Below are 21,951 nucleotides of genomic sequence, written 5' to 3'. Positions count from 1 at the left end.
AGATGACCAAAGGTTATACTGACTCAATGAAGGCAATGCTGAATTTTGTTGTCAATTTCTGCCCTCACTAAACAGGCTCCAAAGACTGGTGTTAACCCACATTGACAATGATTTAAGAGTTTGTCAGCAGGGTGGGGGAGAGCACAAAAAACAACCGCAGAACGACCAGAGTATTTATGATTTTCAAAAACAGTTTTTTGAGGGGTAATTATTAATTAGGGCCTCTTCTTTTTCCAATACTATTTTGGAATCCTTTATGTCTTCTGAAAGGACCTCAGTTTACTACCTCATGCAAAATGTGGGACCTCTCATAAAGCAGCATTACTGCACTGCACTATCATTCTAGATTGTGCTCTCTTCACTGGAGCAGAAGTAAACCTACAACATTTGGATCAGACAGGAAAGTGTTACCACTAAAACAAAAACAAAAATTGCTGGTGAAACTCAGCAGATCTGACAGCATCTCTGGAGCGAAATCTGGGTTAACATTTTGAGTCTGGTGACCTTCCTTCAACAGTTCAGAAACTGTAGCCAAATTTGCAGATGACATGAAAATAGGCGCAAAGGCAAATCGTGAAGGGGATACAAACAGTTTACAGAGAGATACTGATAATTTAAGTAAGTGGGCAAACATTGGAAAATGGAGTACAATGTGGGAAAATGTGAAGTTGTTCATTCTGGAATGAAGAACAAAATATCAGAATATTGTTTAAATGGAAAAAAACTGCAACACAAACAGATTTGGGGTACTTGTGCACGAAACACAGAAAGCTAGCACATAGGCGTGGGGGATAATCAGGAAGGTTAATGGAATGTTGGCCCTATTTCAAGGAATAGGAATATGAAAGACTTACTGAAAATGTACAATATGCTCGTGAGACCACACTTGGAGCATGATAAGAAGTTTTGGTTGCCTTATTTATAGAAAAATATCATTTCATTGTAGGCAATTCAGGGAAGGTTCACGAGGATGCTCCCTGGTTTGGAAGAATTGTTTTATGAGCAAAGGTTAAACTGTTGGATCTCTACTCACTGGAGTTTAGAAGAAGGAGCAGTGATTTCATTGAAATATATAGGATTCTTAACAGGCTTGACAAGTGGCACACAAGGTAGTGGTTCCATCACCTGAAAGTGGCAGTGCTCAGATCCGACATCATGTAGTAGTTAAACCCAACCGCCCCGTGGCTGAACACTTTAACTTCCCCCTCCCACTCCGCCAAGGACATGCTGGTCCTTGGCCTCCTCCATCACCAGACCCTGACCACACGACGCCTGGAGGAAGAGCTCCTCATCTTCCACCTAGGAACCCTCCAACCACAGAGGATGAATGCAGATTTCCACAGCTTCCTCATTTCCCCAACTTATCTCATTCCCAACCCCCGAATTCATCACCGCCCTCTTGATCTGCAATCTTCTTCCCGACCTCTCTGCCCCACCTCCTCTCGGCCTATCACCCTCACCCCCTTCCACCTATTGTATTCCCAGCGCCCCTCCCCCAAATTCCCTCCCCCCTACCCTTTATCTCAGTCCGCTTGGCACACCAGCCTCATTCCTGAAGAAGGGCTTATGCCTGAAACGTTGATTCTCCTGCTCCTCGGATGCTGCCTGGCCTGCTCTGTTTTTCCAGCACCACATTTTTCAATTCTGGTCTCCAGCATCTGCAGTCCTCACTTTCTCGTAGTTAGAGGATGCTCAGGTATATGGTGGAATCCTGTCTATGCGTACCTCAGCTCAATCAGAATTCCACATTGGCCCTACGGTCATGAAATCTCCCTTAGGAGCCTGTATTCTACCACCTCAGCTGACTTTTGGGAATGTCCTCCATATTCTTTCCCCTCAGTAAGCGTGCTTTTTGTACACCCTGCTGTGGCACACCATTCACTTTGACTCATTTATTCTTTGTCTGGACATGCCTTGGCATGTCTAAATCACAAGTGGAGGGCTTCCTATGTCAGTGTCCTCTCTTGTTCCATTGGGGTCCTGGAATGGAGGATGTTGCACACAGCAGTCCCATGCAACCACAGATTGCAGTGATTCATGGACTCAGCTTAATTGTTTACTTTGCAGAGCTGTGGAGTCCATGGATCATGAATATATTGGTTGTGATGAAGAGCTTATGTTCAAACTGTCGACTCTCCTGCTCCTCAGATGCTGCCTGACTGGCTGTGCTTTTCCAGTATGGCTATAGGGCTGAATGGTCTGGAGCTGTTTTCTCTGGTGCACCAGAGGCTGAGGATTGCCTTTATAGAGGTTTATAAAATCATGAGGGGCATGGATAGGATAAACAAATAAAGTCTTTTCCCTGGGATGGGGGAGTCCAGAACTAGAGGGCATAGGTTTAGGATGAGAGGGGAATGATATAAAAGGGACCAAAGAGGCAATTTTTTCATGCAGAGGGTGGTGTGTGTATGGAATGAGCTGCCAGAGGAAGTGGTGGAGGTTGGTACAATTGTAACATTTAGAAGGATCTGGATGGGTATATGAATAGGAAAGGTTTAGAGGGATATGGGCCAAGTGCTGGCAAGTGGGATAAATTAGGTTGGGATATCTGGTCGGCATGGACGGGTTGGACCAAAGGGTCTGTTTCCGTGCTGTACATCTCTATGTCTCTATGTATAGGTTTGGCAGATTGACCATGCTAAATTGCCAATAGTGTTCAGGGATATGTTGGTTAGGTGCATTTAACGGGGTAAATGTAGGATAATAGGGTAGGGAATGAATCTGGGTGGGTTACTCTTCGGAGAGTTGGTATGGACATGTTGGGCCAAAGGGCCTATTTCCACACTGTAGGGTTCTATGATTCTACGATCTCCAGTGTCTGCAGTCCTCACTTTCTCCTATATATATTGGTTGTGAGTAATTGCATTCCTTTTCACTTATTTGAAAAATATTTTGTTGTGCTTTTGGTTGCATATCAACTCCATGCTCCTGATCTTTCAGCATCTGGTATAGAGAAATGTAAGACCCCATCATGGGCCTGCTCCTGGACGTGGCAAAGTTAGTTATTAACAGGTCCAGGCAATGGGCTGTGGAGGGGGTTTTCTGCTGACTGCCTGCTCCCCTTCCATAGCTACATTTGTGCCCATGTGTCCTTAGAGAGGGAGCATCTGGTGTCCACCAATACTCGTAATGCTTTTAGAGGGGTAGGCACCACGAAGTGTAGAGTAATTTATTTCTACCTCCAATCTTTCCCATTCTCACTAACCTTCTGATAGCTTGCATTGTCTGTAAATATTTAATTGGCCACATGGGTGATTTACTGATGGTGTCAGTTAAAGGTTAAAGACAAAGTCGTGGTGATTGGTGATAGGTAAAGAAAAATTTGGTTGTGTGTGAGAACATTTTCAGATATGAAAAAGAAAGAAAGGCCTGACAGGGTAAAGCTTGGAGGATGTTTCCTATCATGGAGAGTCTAACACCAGAGGGTTTGGTTTCAGATTAAAGATTAGATTTACATTAGATTTAGATTTATTGTCGCATGTATATAAAAAGTGAAAAGAATTTTTTCACATTATGTGCAAAGTGTCAGCACACTCCAGCGCCATTTGAAACAGTGAATGTAAGACTTTACTGCAAAAGAGTTCATCTTCCTCTCTCCTTTGCTGCTCCTCCTTACTGCTTGACATCCACCAGTCTTTGAAATGGGCTCCAGGGTCTCAATGTTGAGAGTGTGTTGCTGCAAAGCACAGCAGGTCAGGCAGCATCGAGGAGCAAGAAAATTGACGTTTTGGGCAGGAGCCCTTCATCAGGAATGACGCTGGGAGCCTGGGGGGGGGGGGGGGGTGGGGGGAGAGATAAATGGGAGGAGTGTGGGGCTGGGGAGAAGGTAGCTGAGAATGCAATAGGTGGATGAAGGTTTGGGTAAAGGTGAACCTATCACCTTTAGACTTGATATTTGACAATGGTATTTCTTGCTTCAGGGTCATATTTGACTGGCTGGATCGCGTCGATTTCGCTGCTCCTTGGATGCTGCCTGAACTGCTGTGCTCTTCCAGCACCACTAATCCAGAAACTAGTTTCCAGCATCTGCAGTCATTGTTTTTACCTGGATCATTTTGTGTTATTGGAGAAAGTTCCAGTAACACATTTTCAGCTCATTTTGTGTTATTTCCTTTTTTCACCCTTGTTCATTTCTGATATACGACTTATGTTGTTCATTTATAAACCTACAGTCCAAAGCAGTTTTTAAAAAGGCAAACAAGGCTCTATGCTAGAGTGGAGGGCGGGATATTTTCAGAATAGTAACGTTTCATCGTTGGCCTTTGGTCAGGTTTTTAATGAATATCTATGATTTGAGACTGTTTTGCTCTTCCACAAAGTTGCCTGGCCCGGTGAACTCTTTCCAGCTAAAAAACTAATAGCGTGCACTGATTTGAATGGGTGACAACTGAACAAGAATCAGAAATCACACTATTAAATATGGTTCGGGACGAATTGTACCTTTAAGCACAGAGGTGTTAGGAGAGGTAGATGCACGGCAGGAAATTGGATTTCAAAAACATGGAGGGACCAGGCGAGATCAGCAAAAGAAAACGAAATCACTCAATAAACAAGCAGCCAGTGGCGTGGCTGTGATTGAAACCCGGCCGTGATTTCTGAACTTAGCTGGCCTTTCCAACTTCCTCGCCCGCTACCGCGATGGCCCATGTCTCAGCGGAATGCGCGGTTTCGACTTGGGGTATTTAAAGAAGTGACGAAATCCTTCAGCTCCGCCCGTCGGATGGCTGAGGCGAACCGAGTAAAAGGTACCACAAAGAGAGAGAGGAATTGAAAGTGAGGACGCGATGTCGAGCAAACGTGAAGCCCGCAAAGAGTTTTTTGGTGCAAACACTGGACAGTCAACCAGCAACGGGGAAGAGAGGAATAAAATTCAAGATCCTCACGCGCCACCCTGAATTAAAGCGCCAAGCACACGCCCACCTGCTGGAAGTCTCGTTGACGCTGAGAATGCGCGAGAGCCGAGCGACTCGAGTTTGAATCCCGCTCGCGGGCGGGGATGAGTGACCAGATTCGCGAGCGCGGCTGGCCTTCCGTGCACGCGCAAGCGTAGGCAAGAAAGTCAGTTTCATTACTGTCGGAGGAGGTTTGCTCTTCTTTCTACCATCTCTTTCCGATCTCCGTCTTAATCATTTTCCCCTCCCCACCTTCCCTCCCTCCCATCGGTACTGAATTTGTCTAGGTTCCCCCCCCCCCCCCCCCACTCCCTCCTTCCTTTCCCCCACCCTCTTGTTCCCTTCCCGGACATGGCTAGCGAGAGTAGTCCGACGCCTGAATCTCCGCCACTGCCGCCGACCGTTGAACAGGATCAGAGCTGTGGCCTATGCGGCAAAATGGAGAAATTGCTGCTCTGCGGGGGTTGCAAAAGATCGTTCTACTGCAGTAAAGAGCACCAGAAGATGGACTGGAAGAAACACAAGCAAGTCTGTAAAGAGGCGGCGAGACGACAGGGCGACGACACACGAAACGCTTCGGCGATCAGCAACCACCGTCCGGCGCGGCCACTGCCGAAGCCAGCTTCGGTCAATGGACAGCCGGCGGAGAAGAATGAAGAGGCGACAACTGCATCCCATCTGGTACCCGGGGCCGGCATCGGCTGCCGCAGTCACCGGGGCCAGCACGGATTGAGTGGCGGCAGCTCCCAGAAACTGGTTCAGGAGTACATCGTGCCGTGTATGAGCAAGCACGGAATCTGCGTGGTGGACAACTTCCTGGGAGAGGAGATGGGTGACAGTGTGCTGAGGGAGGTAAAGGAACTGCATCGGAGCGGCCAGTTCACCGATGGCCAGGTGGTCAACCAGAAAGGGGACTCCTCAAAGGACATCCGGGGCGACCAGATCACCTGGATGGACGGGAAGGAGCCTGGCTGCATGCAGATCGGGCTCTTAATGAACAGCATGGACGATCTGATCAGGCACTGCAACGGGAAACTCGGCAATTATAATATTAACGGCAGGACGAAAGTGAGTATACCGAAGTCGACCGGGTTTAAGGTCTTATATTATCCTTTTTTGTTCAATGAAACTTGAAGCTTAACTCTATCCTTTGCAGTAATGTGCTTATCGCGATTTTTTTTTGTTCTTTTTAAAAATAACTTATTAACTAATTACGAATACACTTACGTCATTACTGCAGTTCAGCGAAATTGAAGCTTCTACCATGGGGCTACCTATTCTTGATATTTTGCGACATGTATTAGTTTTCTTAAATGCTAACCGCCTTCGTAAACTTTAAATTTGTACAACTGAAACTCCTAGTGTAAATTGTATTTAAACTTAGAGGTTCCCGACCACAAACTTCAGAAGTTGGTTGTAAAACAGAAATTGTAATCCACTATCCTAATCGCAATCGGACATTCAATTGTTGACATCTGTGCTATCCGACGTGACCCTGAGGTGAATTTCTGACCTCCTATCCTCTCTGTTGCATTGAATGTCAGGTTGCACCACTTTCAAATATCTTAGTTCAATTCTGCCTCATTCTTCTACTGCTGATACACAGACACAAGTTGTCCCTTCACGTTTATTTAACTGATTATTTATATATTTGATTATCTCCCAACACCAGGTTATAGTCCAATAGGTTTATTTGGGATTTACCTGTTACCCATTCTCGCGATTAAATCTTTAAACAGCAATCTAAGTTTGTTCAATATGTTGCAACAGTTGTATGACACTTTGATCTTTTACCATGATTTGGAAGTACCGGTGTTGGACTGGGGTGTACAAACTTAAAAATCACAAAACACCAGATTATAGTCCAACAGGTTTATTTAGAAGCACTAGCTTTTGGCTGATCCTTGATCAGGTGGTTGTGGAGTGCAAGATTGTAAGACACAGACTTTATAGCAAAAGTTTACAGTGTGATGTAATTGAAATTATATAACAAAATAGAATCCAGTCTGAACATTGGGGCAGAGACTGCCTCACACAGGGCACCTCACTGACATGGCACCTGTTGAGAGAATGTAACTTTAAAAAAAACTTCTGGAATTTACACATGGAAGAACTGAAACCATCATGATCGTTCTAAATGATGAGAGATTTAACAAACAATCCAGATCTTTTTCAATATATAATTTCAGTTACATTACATTGTAAACTTTTGTATAAAGTCTGTGTCTTACAATCTTATACTCCACAACCACCTGATGAAGGAACAACACTCTGAAAGCTAGTGCTTCCAAATAAACCTGCTCGAACATAACCAGGTGTTGTGATTTTTAATCTTTTACTATAAATTCTGTGTCCTATGATCCTGCCTCACTAGACCTGACTAAGGAGCAGCATTCTGAAAGCTTGTACTTCCAAATAAACCTGTTGGACTATAACCAAGTACTGTGTAATTTTTAACTTTTGTCCACCCCAGTCCAACACCAGTACCTCCGCATTATGTATTTGATGCTTTGGAGCCAGTCTAAAATTAAAGTACCATGGAACTAGCCATTGCTGGTATATTCCAAGCAAGATGTTTGTTTTTTATGTGTTAGCCTATTTGATTTTTACAACTAATCCTACAGTATGGAGTACGTTTAAATTCAGGAATCGCTGTGCAAATGCTTTAGAAATTGGTTGAACAGTAGAGCTTCTAATCTTATTTTAATGATTTTGTCACTATTAGATATTATTTTTTACAATTCAAGTTTGGGGAGACAATGGCCCAGTAGAGTTAATGCTTGACTATTAATCCAGGGAGACAGGGAATTTTATAGGGACCCAGGTTTGAAACCTGCTGTGGCAGGTGAAGGAATTTGAATTAAACTAAAATGGAAGTTGAGTCTGATGATCATGAAATTGTTATAAGTTATTGGAAAACCCATCTGGTTTGTTGTCCTTTTGAGAAAGAAACTGCGTTCCTTACCTGGTCCAACCCCTATGTAAATTCAGACCCACTGCAGTGTAATTGATTTACTACTGCCCTCTGGGCAATTAGTGATGGCCAATAAATGCTGTTGTAGCCAGTGATGCCCACGTTAAGTTAGATGACTAAAGAAATATAATTACCCATTTGGAAGACTTCACATTCTCCTTCTTCCATAAGCTTCTAGTCATTTAAAACTGTTTGAATGCACAAAATCTGTGCAGAATAACACTCTTTGAATGCCTCCATTTTTTAATAGCCATGCATTTTGATCCCCTCATTCCCTTGTTCCTCCAATGTAAACATTCCTCTCCAACTCTGATTTTAGCTTAGTTCATTGGTTGTTGCCATCTTCCTAGGCCTCTGCCTATTGGGTGAAGAGGTCTTGTGATATTAGATAGGAAAAAAATACTTTGAACTTCATTCTTTTAAATGACCTAGGGCAGGAGTCTATTGTGGATATAGCCATTTCAAACAGGTATGCTGTTGTGGAAAATGTAGGGGGTGATGGATTCTCAAGGGGACGTAGCACGAACAACCAAGTTTCTGGTATTGAGACAGCTCTAACGCAACAAGGGGTACAAAGGCTTCCAAGAGATCAATTGTGTTAGGGGATTCTGTAGTCAGAGGTACAGACAGACATTTCTGTGGCCAACAGAGAAAAAGCACAATGCTGTGTTGTTTCCCTGGAGCCAGGATCAAGGTTGCCTCAGAGAGGGTGCAGAAAGTTCTCACGGGGGAGAGGGGCCAGCAGGAGGTCATTGTCCACATTGGAACCAATGACATTGGAAGGGAAAAGGTTGAGATTCTGAAGGGTGATTACAGAGAGTTAGGCAAAAATTTAAAAAGGAGGTCCTCAAGGGTAGTAATAACTGGATTACTCCCAGTGCTACGAGCTAGTGAAGGCAGGAATAGGAGGATAGAGCAGATGAGTGCATGGCTGAGGAGCTGGTATATGGGAGAAGGATTCACATTTTTGGATCATTTGGAATCTCGTTTGGGGTATATGTGACCTGTACAAGAAGGACGGATTGCACCTAAATTGGAAGGGGACTAATATACTGGCAGGGAAATTTGCTAGAACTTCTTGGGAGGATTTAAACTAGTAAGGTGGGGGGGGTGTGGGACCCAGGGAGATAGTGAGGAAAGAGATCGATCTGAGATAGGTAGGCTGAGAATAGAAGTGAGTCAGGTCAGGCAGGGACAAGGTAGGACTAATAAATTAAACTGTATTTATTTCAATGCAAGGGGCCTAAAAGGGAAGGCAGATGAACTCAGGGCATGGTTAGGAACATGGGACTGGGATATCATAGCAATTATGGAAACATGGCTCAGGATGGGCAGGACTGGCAGCTTAATGTTTCAGAATACAAATGCTATAGGAAGGATAGAAAGGGAGGCAAGCGAGGACAGGGAGTGGCCTTTTTGATAAGGGATAGCATTACAGCTGCGCTGAGGGAGGATATTCCCGGAAATACATCCAGGGAAGTTACTTGGGTGGAACTGAGAAATAAGAAAGGGATGATCACCTTATTGGGATTGTATTATAGACCCCCCAATAGTCAGAGTGAAATTGAGAAACAAACTTGCAAGGAGATCTCAACTATCTGTAAGAATAATAGGCTAGTTATGGTAGGGGATTTTAACTTTCCAAACATCAACTGGGACTGCCATAGTACTAAAGGTTTAGATGGAGAGGAATTTGTAAGTGTGTACAAGACAATTTTCTGATTCAGTATGTGGATGTACCTACCAGAGAAGGTGCAAAACCGACCTACTGTTGGGAAATAAGGCAGGGCAGGTGACTGAGGTGTCAGTGGGGAGCACTTTGGGGCCAGCGACCATAATTCTATTCGTTTTAAAATAGTGATGGAAAAGGATAGACCAGATCTAAAAGTTGAAGTTCTAAATTGGAGAAAGGCCAATTTTGACGGTATTAGACAAGAACTTTTGAAAGCTGATTGGAGGCAGATGTTCGCAGGTAAAGGGACGGCTGGAAAATGGGAAGCCTTCAGAAATGAGATAACAAGAATCCAGAGAAAGTATGTTCCTGTCAGGGCGAAAGGGAAGGCTGGTAGGCATAGGAAATGCTGGATGACTAAAAAAATTGAGGGTTTGGTGAAGAAAAAGAAGGAAGCATATGTCAGGTATAGACAGGATGGATCGAGTGAATCCTTAGAGTATAAAGGAAGTAGGAATATACTTAAGAGGGAAATCAAGAAAGCAAAATGAGGACATGAGATAGCTTTGGCAAATAGAATTAAGGAGAATCCAAAGGATTTTTACAAATATATTAAGGACAAAAGGGTAACTAGGGAGAGAATAGGGCCCCTCAAAGATCAGCAAGGCTGCCTTTGTGTGGAGCCGCAGAAAATGGGGGAGATACTAAATGAATATTTTGCATCAGTATTTACTGTGGAAAAGGATATGGAAGATATAGAAATAGATGGTGACTTCTTGCAAAATGTCCAGATTACAGAGGAGGAAGTGCTGGATGTCTTGAAATGGTTAAAAATGAATAAATCCCCAGGTGAACCTGAGAACTCTGAGGGAAGCTAGAGAAGTGATTGCTGAGCCTCTTGCTGAGATATTTACATCATCGATAGTCACAGGTGAGGTGCCGGAAGGGTGGAGGTTGGCAAATGTGGTGCTCCTGTTTAAGAAGGGTGGTAAGGACAAGCTAGGAAACTATAGACCAGTGAGCCTGACCTCGGTGGTGGGCAAGTTGATTGGAGGGAGTCGTGGGGGATAGGATGTACATGTATTTGGAAAGGCAAGGACTGATTAGGGATAGTCAACATGGCTTTGTGCATGGGAAATCATGTCTCACAAACTTAACTGAGTTTTTTGAAGAAGTAACAAAGAGATTGATGAGGGCAGAATAGTAGATGTGACCTATATGGACTTCAGTAAGGCGTTCGACAAGGTTCCCCATGGGAGACTGATTAGCAAGGTTAGATCTCATGGAATGCAGGGAGAACTGGCTCAAAGGTACAAGACAGAGGGTGGTGGAGGAGGGTTGTTTTTCAGAGTGGAGGCCTGTGACCAGTGGAGTGCCACAAGGATCGGTGTTGGGCCCGCTACCTTTTGTCATTTACATAAATGATTTGGATGTGAGCATAAGAGGTACAGTTGGTAAGTTTGCAGATGACACCAAAATTGGAGGTGTAGTGGACAGCAAAGAGGGTTATCTCGAATTGCAATAGGATCTTGACTAGAAGGACCAATGGGCTGAGAAGTGGCAGATGGAGTTTAATTCGGATAAATGTGAGCTGCTGCATTTTGGGAAAACCAATCTTAGCAGGACTTATACACTTAATGGTAAGGTCCTAGGGAGTGTTGCTGAACAAAGAGACCTTGGAGTGCAGGTTCACTGTTCCTTGAAAGTGGAGTCGCAGGTAGATAGGATAGTGAAGAAGGCGTTTGGTATACTTTCCTTTTTTGGTCAGACTATTGAGTATGAATTGGGAGGTCAATGTTGCGACTGTACAGGACATTGGTTAGGCCACTGTTGGAATACTGCATGCAATTTTGGTCTCCTTCCAATCGGGAAGATGTTGTGAAACTTGAAAGGGTTCAGAAAAGATTTACAAGGATATTGCTAGTGTTGGAGGATCTGAGCTACAGGGAGAGGCTGAACAGGCTGGGGCTGTTTTCCCTGAATCGTTGGAGGCTGAGGGGTGACCTTATAGAAGTTTACAAAATTGAGGGGCATGGATAGGATAAATAGGCAAAGTCTTTTCTCTGATGTCGGGGAGTCTAGAACTAGAAGGCATAGGTTAAGGGTGAGAGGGGAAAGATATAAAAGAGACCTAAGGGGCAACTTTTTCACGCAGAGGGTGGTACGTGTATGGAATGAGCTGCCAGAGGATGTGGTGGAAGCTGGTACAATTGCACCATTTAAGAGGCATTTGGATGGGTACAAGAATAGGAAGGGTTTGGAGGGATATGGGCTGGGTGCTGGCAGGTGGGACTAGATTGGGTTGGGCTATCTGGTCGGCATGCACTGGTTGGACCGAAGGGTCTGTTTCCATGCTGTACATCTCTGACTCTGTGGTTCATAGTTCTGTGGGAGTTGCAAAAAGATAGAATGCCAATTTAGTTTGAGAAAGAAACCAGTTGAAAACATGAGTATTGTTAAAGGAACAACAGCTAGCTATGTTGTAAAATGACCGTAAATGTGCTTGAATCTTTGTCACACTTGTTAGCACAGTTTGGTGTCTTGAGAATGAGCATGTGCACCTGATATAGTAGACTATGAGCAGTGTTCTTTGCTTAGGGACCGTTGTTTTACAGTCAGTCAATATCTGTAGTACACAAAAGAAGTGTATTTTCTGACTTTAAACCTACAGTGCAAATCTATGGAATGCCTTATCTAAAAAGTATTTGGATTTTATTTTGAAACTTATCAGTTTTGAAACCATTTCATTTTATATTCAATTGTTAATTTTTTTTAAAAGAGTTCTGAATTATATTCAATAAAGTCTTCCAGTACAAATTGTACTTTTGCAGTATGTGTGGCAGTTGATAAGTATAAATAATTGTCAGCTGGCCAGTGTGCATTGACCTGGTCATGTAGATTCTTTTGTGAATTTCATTGAATGTAGTGTCGTGATAAGAGATTAAATGTTATAATCTTCATTTCAACCAGCCAGTAAACTGTTACAGATGGATAGTTGCGGTTTGCTCATGTTAACACATTATGCAGAATTGGAAACACACGTTTTACCTTGGCTAGGTTCCTATAATATTCAAGTAATCAACTGCTCATAGCAGTTGGAGGTCAGTCATCTTGGCTCCAGTGCATCTGTGCAGGAGTTCCTCAGAGTGGTGTCCTAAGCCCAACCACCTTTAACTGCTTCAGCAATGACCTTCCCTCCATCATAAGGCCAGAAGTAGGGGTGTTCGTCAGTGATTACACAATGTTCACCATTAGTGATTCCTCAGACGCTGAAGCAGCCTGCGTCCAAATGCAACAAGATCTGGACAATGTCCAGGCTTGGGCTGACGAGTACAAATAACATTCGTGCCACACAAATGTCAGGCTGTGACCATATCTGCATGGGTTTCCTCTGGATTCCTTCCACAATCCAAAGATATGCAGGTCAGGTGAATTGGCCATGCTAAATTGTCCATAGTGTTGGTGCATTAGGGTAGGGGAATGGGTCTGGATGTGTTCTTCTTCGCAAGGTCAGTGTGGACTTATTGGGCCAAATGGTCTGTTTCTACACTGTAGGGAGTCTCATCTAATAATCAGTAAGAGCAATCTAACCACCACTCCTTGTTTTTCAATGGTGTTACCATCACTGAATCCCCCCCTATCAACAGCCTGGGAGTTATCATTGATCAAAAACCCAACTGGACTCACCATATAAACAGTGGCTAGACGAAAAGGTCAGAGGCGAGGAATACTGTGGCGAATAACTCCCCTTCTGACTACTGAAAGCCTGTCCATCGTCTACAAGGCACAAGTCAAGAGTGTGATGCTGTTGAAGTAGCTATTTGAGATGGCTCAGGGAATCCCTGATGGACTCGACCTTTTAAGCCTTTCTTGGATCTTCCCGGAGATCGTACTGTGTTAGGCTGGAATATAAAACTCTTAGGGACAGTTTAGTTTAAATTATTACCTTTTATTTACGAATGGCATCAATGTTATATTACAGCATAAATACCTACAAGCCAGGCTTGAGCTAAGGTTCTAAAACAATCATTAGCAGAATAGCAGCGGCTGCTCTAATCCCAAAGAGCTCTGCAGGCTACTCTCCTTATTGCTGCAAACAAGCTGTCTTTATACTGAAATTAGTATTAAAATCACAGAATGCCATATGTCCTTTATCAGATAAGCAGCAATAAAATGACAAAAGTTTGCAAAGGAAGAGAAACTCATTGACGTCTCTGAGTACGCTTGACTAATTAACAGTACATGATAACGAGAGACTAGTCTAAACTACGCCATAAGGTTACCTTGCTCAGCTAATATTCCCAGTATCATTATCCTGCAAAATGGCTTTTTCTTTTAAAATCATCTTAGATTCCCAAAATGCAAATTAAAGTCATGACATTCCCAGATCTCGAGCTCCAAGTTGACACTCAAAATAGATCAGAAAGAGTTAACCTTTCCACCAGCTTCCATTCGTTCTCCCACACACTGTCCCAAGCTCTGCCTCACACTCGTGCTGTGCCTCTCACTCTCATTCACACACTCATACGAGCATCTTCCAACTTTCTTATTACGTCAGTTTCAGTCTTTGTTTTCCTAGCTTGTAAGGGTAATGAGACATTCACCTTCCAGAACAGTCAAGACTAGGAAGCTGAGCTTCATAAATTCAAATCTGCTCTGTGTGGTATACATGAAAATGTTCAAAGTTTGGGAGAAGATTTGTAGCTCGGGTGCTCGTTGTTGTGGTTCTGTTCGCCGAGCTGGGAGTTTTTGTTGCAAATGTTTTGTCCCCTTTCTAGGTGACATCCTCAGTGCTTGGGAGCCTCCTGTGAAGCGCTTCTATGATGTTTCCTCCGGCATTTCTAGTGGCTTGTAAACACATCGACCTGGACCCAATATACCGTCCACTGCAGCGGACAGCAACTGACAACCGGAAGCGGCAGAGTCAAGCCACTAGAAATGCCGGAGGAAACATCACAGAAGCGCTTCACAGGAGGCTCCCAAGCACTGAGGATGTCACCTAGAAAGGGGACGAAACGTTTGCAACAAAAACTCCCAGCTCGGCGAACAGAACCACAACAACATGAAAATGTATCAGGATTGTTGTACTACGTGCATATCCCAGTCAGCTAGTTCTTTTCCTATTGAATATGAGTTTTGTTAAGAGTCTTCAATATAAACCACGAACATCCACTGTGAAATATGTATGCCTCCAGACCCCAGGATGAAAAGGAAGTACTGCTCCAGATTCCACAAGTGAACAAATGTTATCACCTTATTTACACCAATCTATTGACACTAAGAACAGATCTCCTTAATTCTTCTGAACGAATGTCCTAGTCCAGGAGTAGGGATGCTAATAGTGCACTGCAAGGGCCCTTTGTTTTTAAAACAGTACATTTTAAAAGAACTATTACTTAACTGGTTCTTCAAATCAATCTTTTCAGAGATGTTATTGCATGCCTCTAGAGCACGTGGGACTTGTGCCTGGGTCTCTTAGTTCAGGGGTAGGGACACTAACTCAGGAATAATACCTCAGTGCCACAAGGGCTAACATTCTGTCTTTAGAGACCCAGGAGCAAATGGATTTAAGCTCTACATGCTCACTATTTTTAAAAGTATTTTGGATGATGTAAATACATGAGATAAAGTGGGTCCTTTTCACTTGTGGTGAATTCATGCTCCTACCTTTAACACTTGCTACTTTGTCAATTGCAACAAGATCCAGAACTGGACTTACAACAGTTGGACAGGTGGGCCTCCCATTGTAACAACCACAGTTGTTCATAGAAGGACAATTACTCTGGATATGATAAATGTTATGTGGTAGCTAGCGATACTTGTTCATATTGAAATTATTGCGAATTGTTAAGGGCAGAAAAAGATTGAAAATTCCCAACATTTGACAGGTGTTAACACGAGTACTAAATCCTGTCAATTATAAGAACATAAAATTGCTTAATTCTTCAGATCTCGTAAAGTACATAAACCCTGATCTGCACACTTTCAACCAAAAACACGAGTAGCATCTCTGTATGTTAGGTTAGCTAACTTGTTGCAATTCTATTTGTCAGTTAGCCTCAACTGTATATTCATACTCTATTTTCTTTATCATTGAGTCAAAGTGAAAGTAATCAGTTGCAGTATGTTCAGAATTAAGATAAATTCTTGGATGGTTCATAGAATTAGGAGACAAATTTGTAACTCTGTATTTTCTCATTTAGAAGAAAATAATTTTCATCTCAGTGCAAACAAAGATGCCACAATCTCCTGACACTGAAGTGGACCAGAAAATTGGCACCCACTCGATTTGATGATCTCATTATTATATGCCTGTTGAATGCTTGCACTCAGTCACTACTTCCAGCTTGCAGGCCTGTCCCCAATCTCTTGCTGCTTTTTTTCTCTTGCTGTAGCCTCACTCTTGACCTTTTTCTTGCTGCTGTCTCTATCTGTTATGCTACCAGTCAGACAGTGAGCCCTCGAGAGGAATGGTGAGAAATGTAGTTAAGGCTTGGGAGCAATACAGTTTGAAGGTTGATGAGAAGAAAATGACAAGGTAGCAAGCAATCAGGAAGACAGCCAGAACATTTTCTTTGCAGCCAGCTATGTAAGTGACAGTAGCTGTGACGTAACAGGTAGGATGCCCCTTGCAATTGCTGTATCAGAAAGCACATTCCATTTAATGAGTCAAAGAATTACATTTGGAATTGGTGATTGTCGTGATGCATGCAAATGTGGCCGCTAAATTATGAACTGAAAGATCCCACAAGCAGCAATGTGATACATGACCAGGTCATAACCTGTCTTATTTAATGGTGTTGATTGATTGTTAATTGCTGGCCAAGCCTCCAAATGACCTCTTGGCTCTCTTTCTTTCTTCCACATATCATCACTTGTATCTACCTGAACAGACAGATGGAACTCAATTTGCATCTCATTCAAAAGCTGATATAGCTGAACGCAACAGATTTCTCATATTGTACTAAGTGCCAGTTGTGAAAATCTTCTGATGCCCAGAGCAGTAAAATATAGGATGAAGTCTGTGGTGTATATGAGAACCTGCAAAAGCTTTGGTGCATGCCCATATCTTGTAATTTGAAACTCTTGAAAGTTAATTTTAATTTTCTTCTTGAGGGATTATCAAAATCATGGAAGTCCACATACATAACTTCCATAGATCCTTTCCTATCTGCTATTATCACAAAAAGTTGATCATATTTGTAAGGTATATTCTACTCTCAATGCATACTGACTCTGATCAGCTGAAGCTTAAAGTTATTCACTCTATTTAATTAGAATTCTAGTAATTTTCCTGAGTGATGTGAGGCAAACTGGTCTAAATTTTTAAAAAAGGAAAAGGGTGGTAGTGGGGCTGTACTTATTTAGGATAACATAGTGGCATGAATTCCATTTTTTAGACTATCAACAAGACAAATATTCTTAGATAAATGAATTTCTCAAGTAGGTGCAGTTTACAGTCTATATAATAGAAGAAAAGTGGAGGAAGAAGTATGCAGAAAAATTAGAGAATTGAGTTTATAAAAAATTGCTACAACAGTGAGGGGGTGTGAATCTTTTCACCCTCCCTGGTTGTCTGCAACAAAGGTTTAAGTTGTTTTTAACATGTAGTTATACCTTCCCCAGTAGCAGAAAACAAACCAAATTTTGTTTTTAAAGTGACTTGCTAATTTTAAATAAAAATAATAATGAATATATGATGAGCATAAGGTCTTCAGAAGTTGCACACATGCACCAAATTAAAAGGGATCGTGACTAGTACATATGGAAGATAAAATAACACATTTCAGAGTCTTTTTGCGACCCCTGAAGTGTAAAGGGGACCTGAGACCATAGTTAGTTTGTCAGTTTCTGAGACCCTCGGCATTATTAAAGTTTTTTTTTGAAGTTCTTGGTTACCTGGTGTTTCATTCCAGTCATTAGTACCACTGGCTATTCTTGAGAGGCAGATAAAGAGAGTGCTTTTCTAATGCTGTTTTCAGTTCTGCAGTCAAAAAGCCATTTCCTTTGCTTTTTTTTCCAAAACGCATCTTGAAATACAAACTGTATACTCTATTTCTAGTCAATGTGTATATATATCCAATATGTGCAAAGTTCTGAAAATTTGTATTAAGTGACATTTGCACTCCTGTCAAAGTGAATCAGTGGTTTCATTGCTGTTGTCTAATCCACTTTTGATCTCAAGAAGCTTGACTAACCAGTGTGATCAAGTGATGCCTGGGATCATCTTGAGCTGGTTTTGGTGTCTTTTAAATCCATTTCAGTCTACGATATTAAATTGAATGAAATTCAAATTTAGTGATCCATATTTTGCAAAGTGATAACATAATAGAATAACTGAGGAATTTCAACTGCATTGATATTTATTGGATGTTAAAGTTAATAAAGAATTAAGAACATTTGAGGAATTTACACAGGATTCCTTTCTAACCCAATAGCACAAAGCCTTCTGCTTATCCCTGCTATTAAGAGCTGTAACAGAATTGGATGTTGTGGGGAGCTGAATAATGGATAGTTGATGCATTAGTGATTTATCTCCCAAAATTCTGTAGGTTCTGATTGATTCATACCATTGGGATGATCTCATGTCATTATTTAAGAGAGCAAGAGAGAAAACTGGTACTAAGCTGTTATCCACATCGGTAGTGAGGTAAATGCCAAAATCTGTTATAAAGGATAATATAAATAATGTTTGAATGATAATGGTCAGATTGGGCAGAATCAGCATGGATGTGTAATTAGGAGACAAACTTGGAGTTTTGTTTGAAGATCTTATTAACAAATTTTAAAAAAAGGGTTGATGGGCATAGTATACTTAAATTTTCAGCAGGCTTTTGATAAAATCCCCCACAGGAGACTGGTTAGAAAAATTACAGCAGATAAGTAGGAGATAGTGTACTGCAATGGATTAATGATTGACTAACAGACAGAAAACAGAGTAGGAATGAATTATTTCTTCTCATGTTGGCAGAGTAGTGGGGTACCACAAGAGTTAGTGCTTGGAGGGGCCCCAGCTTTCTACTATGTATCTCTTTATGATTTGGAGTGAAGACCAAATTTAAATATTTCCAGATTTGTAAGTGATTTTAAGCTAAGTTGGGAATGTATATTGTGGGGAAGATGTAAAGTGACTTTCGGAAGATTTGGACAGGTTTAGTGCATGCACACGAATGTGGCAGATGGGATGTAATGTGGAAAAATGTGAGGTTATCCACTTTGGTAGGAGAAATATATGTGTAAATTATTCTTTTAAATGTTAAAAGGTTGGAAAGTGTAAATAGGCAAAATGTCCTGAATGACTTTGACTTCAGTGACTGCTAACGTGGAGCCTCTTAGGAAGGCTGATGGAGTGTTCACCTTTGTTACAAGAGAATTTGAGTTTCAGTTGTACATCAGCTTGGTTAGATCATACCTGGAATACTGTTCAGTTTTGATCATCTTATCTCAAGAAATCAATTATGGCCATAGAGGAAGTGCAATGAAGATTCGCCAGGCTTCTTCCTGGGATGATAAAGCTGTCCTGTAAAGAAATATTGTTGCAAACTGGTCCCTCATCAAGGTTTCTCTTGGTTGGGGAGTCTAGAAACAGAGGGCAAATTTAAAAATAAAGGAGATGTCACTTGGGTCTATCATAAGAAATTTCTTGACTCATGGTTGTGAATGTTAGGGATTTTTTTAACTGAAGGTCATTGGAAGGTCAGTCTTTGAGTATGTTTAAAGTGGATGTTGATTGATTTGTGTCAATGGCATGAAGGTTTTGGAGATGGGTGGGTAAAACATGTTTGTGTTCAATTAGCTAGAATAATGTGAGCCAGGCGCAATGAACTGAATAAACTACGCTTTCTCTTTCTATTGTATTCCATTTGCCAAGTTTTTGTCCACATACACAACTTTTTAGTTTAATGGTCGCTGTTGCTGATTGGAATTTTTTAAAAACCGATTAATTTAATTAACCTGAGCTGGCAACATTGGATCGAAACTCTTGAGTCTGGTTCATAACTCCAGGCCTGCAGACTTAGTGCAGTAACATTACCACTATGCTACTGTACTCAATGGTTTATCCAGATATTTGCCTTTTGCATGACAGTTTATTTTAATTCAACTGTATACTTTATTCATAAAATGTATTTATATACATAGTCACTAAAACAATTATAGTAGTATATGAAGAAACGAACATTGGAGTGTGACTCAAAGCATTTCTTTCTTGACCAGTTTTTATTCTTGTACCCATTCAGATTGCAGTGTCAAATTTAGGACGTTGTACCTGGTGCAATGACTTTCAGTTCCCTTGTTAATAATGTGATTACTTAATATTAGCATCTACTCTGGTCAATAGGAGATCGTTCCTCACTATTTAAAATTGAATCATACTTCCCCACTTAACAAATTTAAAAGTTTGCTTTACTGAAAATGAAAGAAGGGTTGATGGTATTAGCGATCAGTATGTTTCATGTTAAACTGATAAATGTTTCATGAAAAATACTGTATTATTTTGAGATTAAATGTAGAACAAATACATGTAATTAAGATTATAAGCACATAATTTGGAGCATGGAGCAGAATTCAGGTTGTAGAATTTGCTACCAGAATTGGTGAGTAGAGACATTGACCTTGTCAACCTTGGAAAAAACTATTTTAGATAGGTGTTTGAAGGAATGGAAAATGAAAAGAGGTGAATCAGGTAGCCACGTGGTGTTAGAGCATGTACCTATATAGAGAATAGAAAGCAAGATGAATTGGTGGAGCAAAACCCACCAGCCAGTGTGGTAATTTATTTGAAATTCTATTAATTTTTGTTTTGTGGGTCAGCTGGTTTGGATCACGAGAGTGAGAAGGTTCAAAGTGACTGCTTTATTCAAAAGAATTTATTTACAGAACAGTGGAATTTCATTTTAAAAGACCAAAGGTAATGAGATACATGAGAACCTGTGTACGTTTTTGAGTTGGTTTTCAAACTGAGTATATATTCAATCTGAATTTGGTTCAGATCCGGGTTTATCCCAGTTTCTTATCGATCACAGAGGTGACTTCAGATATTTAAAGAAATTCACGTATGTTCATACCCAGCCTGGGAACCACTGAATGCTATTCACTTTTGAATGTGGACACAGTTGTGCTTCATCTATGGTATCCAGAAAAGCAGACTAGTTTTGCTTTTTTTTGCCAAGCATGCACTTTATCAATCAGAAGCTATTGGTCATGTCATGAGAGAAGCAAAAGCACATTTGCACTTGTTGATCTGGTTGCTTTGGGTACCTCCAACAAGTGGTGATTTAGAATAAACCAGAGATGACTTCCAGCTCGGCGAGCAGAACCACAACAAGAGATGACATTATCAGAAACTTGTCATTGTCATTGATAAATTCCATCAAATAGGATTGGAAGGATTCTGACTGTGTCGCGTGCAGCGCTGCTTACTTGATCAGCCTTGTTTAAGGCGGAACAGAGAAAAAACTCTGTACTCTGAAACATTGAAGGCGACTTGATGCTTTTTCATTTTTACATCTTGGGATCTATGCTAATTTTATCTTAAGAACTTTGTCACCAAGGCAAGTGTGTTGCGTAAAATTCAGCAGAACATTTGAGGCTCTAGGACCTAATTTAGATCATGTTTTTAATAGACTCAAGTAAAAGAAATACAAGAAGACAAGGCAGTTTCTTCTTAATTTCTTGACCTAACAAACTAGTGGATCCCTGTCATTAAAAAAGACGAGATATAATCAGGCAGCACTTGTGAAAAAGAATAGCAGAGATGGTGTTTTATTCTGAAATAAACTGGATGATAGGTTTCTAATAATTTGATACTTGGATTGTTCTGAATCATCTTTCGCATTTTCAGTATTGGTTTCTTGTACTTTTTGTTCCTGTAGTCATAATAACAAGTTCATTTATGATTCTGCCACTTTGTTCCTTTCACCAAAAGCAACAAGGGCTATTTTCAGGTTCCTCACTCTTAACTGCTTTGGTCATTAGAGCATTGCAAATTTTACTACTTGTTCTCTAGAAAAGCCTTCTTTTATCACATAAAGTACTTGCATCAATGTGAATTGCAAGTTTTGTACATCTGCATTGTGTTAGCATACTTAAGGTAGTCGCAGGCTTAAAATTGCTTATTGGACAAGAAATTTTTTAATGGAAAGAAATAATTTTGTATAAGCTTGCAGATAATTCAGCTAGCACTGTTTTTAAAAAGAAAAAAATGCTATGAAAGGATATCGAAGTACCATTTAAAAATTAGGTAATAATGGTTCAGGTTGATATCCCTTAGTCCATTTTAGGATCATCTTGTATTTTTATCTTTGTGTTTAACTGTCATTTTTGTTTTACATCATAAAACCCTTACACCAGTGAAGAAACGGTGCCTTTTTTTAATTATGCTGTTGCTGATGCAAAGGGAAAATGTTGAGAAA

The 21,951-nt window shown here is 41.2% G+C and overlaps 1 protein-coding gene across 4 annotated transcripts in view; it reads left to right on the top strand.

Moving 5' to 3' along the window:
• Positions 1 to 4,961: 4,961 nt before the first annotated feature.
• Positions 4,962 to 21,951, top strand: part of egln1a (egl-9 family hypoxia-inducible factor 1a) — a 96,739-nt gene continuing 79,749 nt past the window's right edge. For all 4 annotated transcript variants that reach the window (XM_060852733.1, XM_060852729.1, XM_060852723.1 and 1 more), the window contains exon 1: positions 4,962 to 5,960. In XM_060852733.1, coding sequence (XP_060708716.1) covers positions 5,244 to 5,960 — 717 coding nt within the window. In that variant the 5' untranslated portion in view covers positions 4,962 to 5,243. The remainder of the gene's footprint in view (positions 5,961 to 21,951) is intronic.

This window comes from Hemiscyllium ocellatum, chromosome 3 (genome assembly GCF_020745735.1).
Source record: "Hemiscyllium ocellatum isolate sHemOce1 chromosome 3, sHemOce1.pat.X.cur, whole genome shotgun sequence".
Taxonomy (NCBI): domain Eukaryota; kingdom Metazoa; phylum Chordata; class Chondrichthyes; order Orectolobiformes; family Hemiscylliidae; genus Hemiscyllium; species Hemiscyllium ocellatum.
The sequence above is the reverse complement of the archived record's forward strand: the minus strand, read 5'-3'. Positions and strand labels throughout refer to the sequence as shown.